The sequence below is a fragment of the Sinocyclocheilus grahami genome, unplaced genomic scaffold (genome assembly GCF_001515645.1).
Source record: "Sinocyclocheilus grahami isolate Dianchi unplaced genomic scaffold, SAMN03320097.WGS_v1.1 scaffold1288.1, whole genome shotgun sequence".
Taxonomy (NCBI): domain Eukaryota; kingdom Metazoa; phylum Chordata; class Actinopteri; order Cypriniformes; family Cyprinidae; genus Sinocyclocheilus; species Sinocyclocheilus grahami.
The window spans coordinates 26393-29439 of NW_015506467.1; the positions used below are offsets into that span (position 1 = coordinate 26393).

Below are 3047 nucleotides of genomic sequence, written 5' to 3' on the forward strand. Positions count from 1 at the left end.
CACACGCATAGAGCGGGATAATACACACACGCATAGAGCGGGATAATACACACACGCATAGAGCGGGATAATGGATAATACGCAGAGCGTCACACCATGTGAAAGTGAAACCTGAGTGGTGAACTAATTTTCGGCAGCTGAAATTTCGGTGCATCTCTAATTATTGGCGACATCATAAATGGATATGATAAAATCGATGCTTTTTTTGAACATTTTAGCAATTTAAAAATATTACTATTATTACTATATTTTTTTACACGGCACCCCTGCTCTCGACAGATGGCACCCCGGTTGGGAAACACTGTGCTAGTATGCATTCCAAACAGAAGGAAGCCGTTTAGCTCTCCTCTTTGATGTCCTCTAGTGGTGGTTTGTAGTTCAGTCATGTTTCTTGATTCCTTCCAGGTTCCCTTTGCAGTTGGAGAACGGCCAAACTGTAGAACGAACAGTAGCTCAGTATTTCAGAGAGAAGTACAGCCTGCAGCTCAAATACCCCCACCTGCCCTGCCTACAGGTGGGCCAGGAGCAGAAACACACCTACCTGCCCCTGGAGGTCAGTCCTGCCATCCACACATCCTCTCTTGTTGTGACCAGCCTTATTTGAGTGTCTTTGATATACCTTTGTAGTTTTTGTTAATATTTTGAATTATCAAAATGAGAAGTGTTATCTTTGCAACTAGCTGAAATAAAATTAAAAAAAAAGTTTGCTTTATTTTGGTAAATGTTTATTTTATTTCAAGTAATTGTTATTGTTTTTATTAATATTTTGAATTAGATTTTACGTTTTTATTTAAATTTTAGTTAGTGTTTTAGTCTATAATAGATTTATTTATTTTTTTAATTCGCTTTAGTTTATTTACTTTTAGTTCTTTTTAGTATTTAAAGTTATGGTAAATGGAAATAAGGAGTGTTGCCTTGGCAACTAGCTGAATTAAAATGGGGAAAAAAGCTATGGTTATGGTTTAAGTGAACAACTTTTGTAATTTTTTGTTAATGTTTTGAATTAGATTTTATTTTTATATTTACAGTTTTTAATTTGTTTTTACTTAAGGTTTTAGTAATGTTGTTTGTTTTTGTCATTTGTATTTTTTTATTAGTTTGAGTTATTTTAGTACTTTGAGTTTAACTAAATGAAAATGAGAATGTTGCCTTGCAACTAGCTAAAATAAAATAATAAAACAAAATAAAACGTTTATTTAATTTCAAGTAATATTTGTATGGCCTTTTAGTTAATATTAATAGATTTTGTTGAATTAGATTTAGTCTATTTTTATTATTATTTTTAATTAGCTTTAGATTATTTAGTTTTTGTTATTTTATTATAAATTGTTGTTTTATAAATGTTGCCTTGGCACTAGCTGAAATAAAAATTAAAAAATGTAAACCCTAATTTACTTGCTGCTGTTTTTGTAGGTGTGTAATATTGTAGCAGGGCAGCGGTGCATCAAGAAACTGACAGATAATCAAACGTCCACCATGATCAAAGCCACAGCGCGATCAGCACCAGACAGACAGGAGGAGATCAGCAGACTGGTGAGTGGCATTCATAGTCATATACACTTAATTCAGTTGCATAACAATTCATATCCACACCATCTATGTGTTTAATATATATATGAATAAGACAAAAGCACAAACTTACTAAAACGAAAACTGAAAATAAAAATAAATTCCAGCTAAACAAATATTTAAAAAATATTTATTTATTTTAAATATTTGTTCAGCTAGAATTCATTTTTATTTTAGTTAGTTATTTTAGTTCTTCAAATTATAGCATTTGTTCATGTTTTTAATTAGCTTTTGTTTTCATTTTAGTTTTAGTAAGTATGATATATGAATAAGACAAAAGCACAAACTTACTAAAACGAAAACTGAAAATAAAAATAAATTCCAGCTAAACAAATATTTAAAAAATATTTATTTATTTTAAATATTTGTTCAGCTAGAATTCATTTTTATTTTAGTTAGTTATTTTAGTTCTTCAAATTATAGCATTTGTTCATGTTTTTAATTAGCTTTTGTTTTCATTTTAGTTTTAGTAAGTATGTCATTTTGTCAATTTATATTTACAATTTATAGTTTTTATTTCAGTTTTTAGAAAAGTTAGTACTTCAACTTATAGTATTTATTAATATTTTTAATCAGCTTGTGTTTATATTTTCAGTTTTCATTTTTGTTGTAGTGTGCTTTTGTCATTTTTATTGTTTTAATATTTCTTTTTAGCTTTTTATTATAGCTCTTTAGCTATATTGTCAAGCTTTATTTTTATTTCAGTTTTAGTAATTTTAGTACTTATTAACTTAATTTATTTTAGTTAGTTGCCAAGATAACATTTATTTTAAGTTTTTCATCTATTTAGATTTTTTAATTTCAACTTCAATTAAATTAGATTTTTATTAGTTTTAGTTAACTGTTTAGCTAATTATAAACCTATTTATTGTGTTTTACTGTTGTTACTACTTTAGAAATTGGTTTAGGAATTTGAACTATCTGTTAACAGTGAATGATGGATTTCAAAAGAAGTTGCATGCTGTTTTGTTTTATTTAGACACATTAAAAAAAGAATGCACTACGTATTAAAACATAATAATATTTTGAGCAAATTAATTCGTGTTAGCTAAAGAAAACTCATTTTCATTGATTGTCAGCTCTACCGCTGTCTCCTGTTCTTGCAGAATGTGTCAGCAGGTGTTTGTCTGTGTGTTTGCAGGTGCGCAGTGCTAACTATGAAGCAGACCCGTTTGTGCAGGAGTTCCAGTTTAAGGTGCGAGACGAGATGGCCCACGTGACGGGGCGTGTGTTGCCTGCGCCCATGCTGCAGTACGGGGGCAGGGTGAGCACAGAGCACTTTATGGTACCCTTCCTTTCAATCACCCACATCTCTCTGTGTCTGTCTGTCTGAATGAGTGAACGGCTTGTCTGGAGGAACTAACGGCTCCTAACCGCTGTGTGTGTGTGTGTGAGAAATAACTCCCTAAATAAACCAGCTTGCAGTGATTTTTTCTAGTTACTTGTATGCACCATTTAAAAATGAAAGAATGTACAGT

At 30.7% G+C, this 3047-nt stretch overlaps 1 protein-coding gene across 3 annotated transcripts in view; it reads left to right on the forward strand.

The window, feature by feature from the left end:
* Positions 1 to 3047, forward strand: part of LOC107568871 (protein argonaute-3) — a 31318-nt gene that overhangs the window by 7456 nt on the left and 20815 nt on the right. For 2 of the 3 annotated variants that reach the window (XM_016254864.1, XM_016254866.1), the window contains exons 7-9: positions 406 to 553; positions 1414 to 1533; positions 2711 to 2833. In XM_016254864.1, coding sequence (XP_016110350.1) covers positions 406 to 553; positions 1414 to 1533; positions 2711 to 2833 — 391 coding nt within the window. Of the gene's footprint in view, positions 1 to 405; positions 554 to 1413; positions 1534 to 2710; positions 2855 to 3047 lie in introns of all 3 variants that reach the window. The other variant, XM_016254863.1, reaches the window with a different exon arrangement.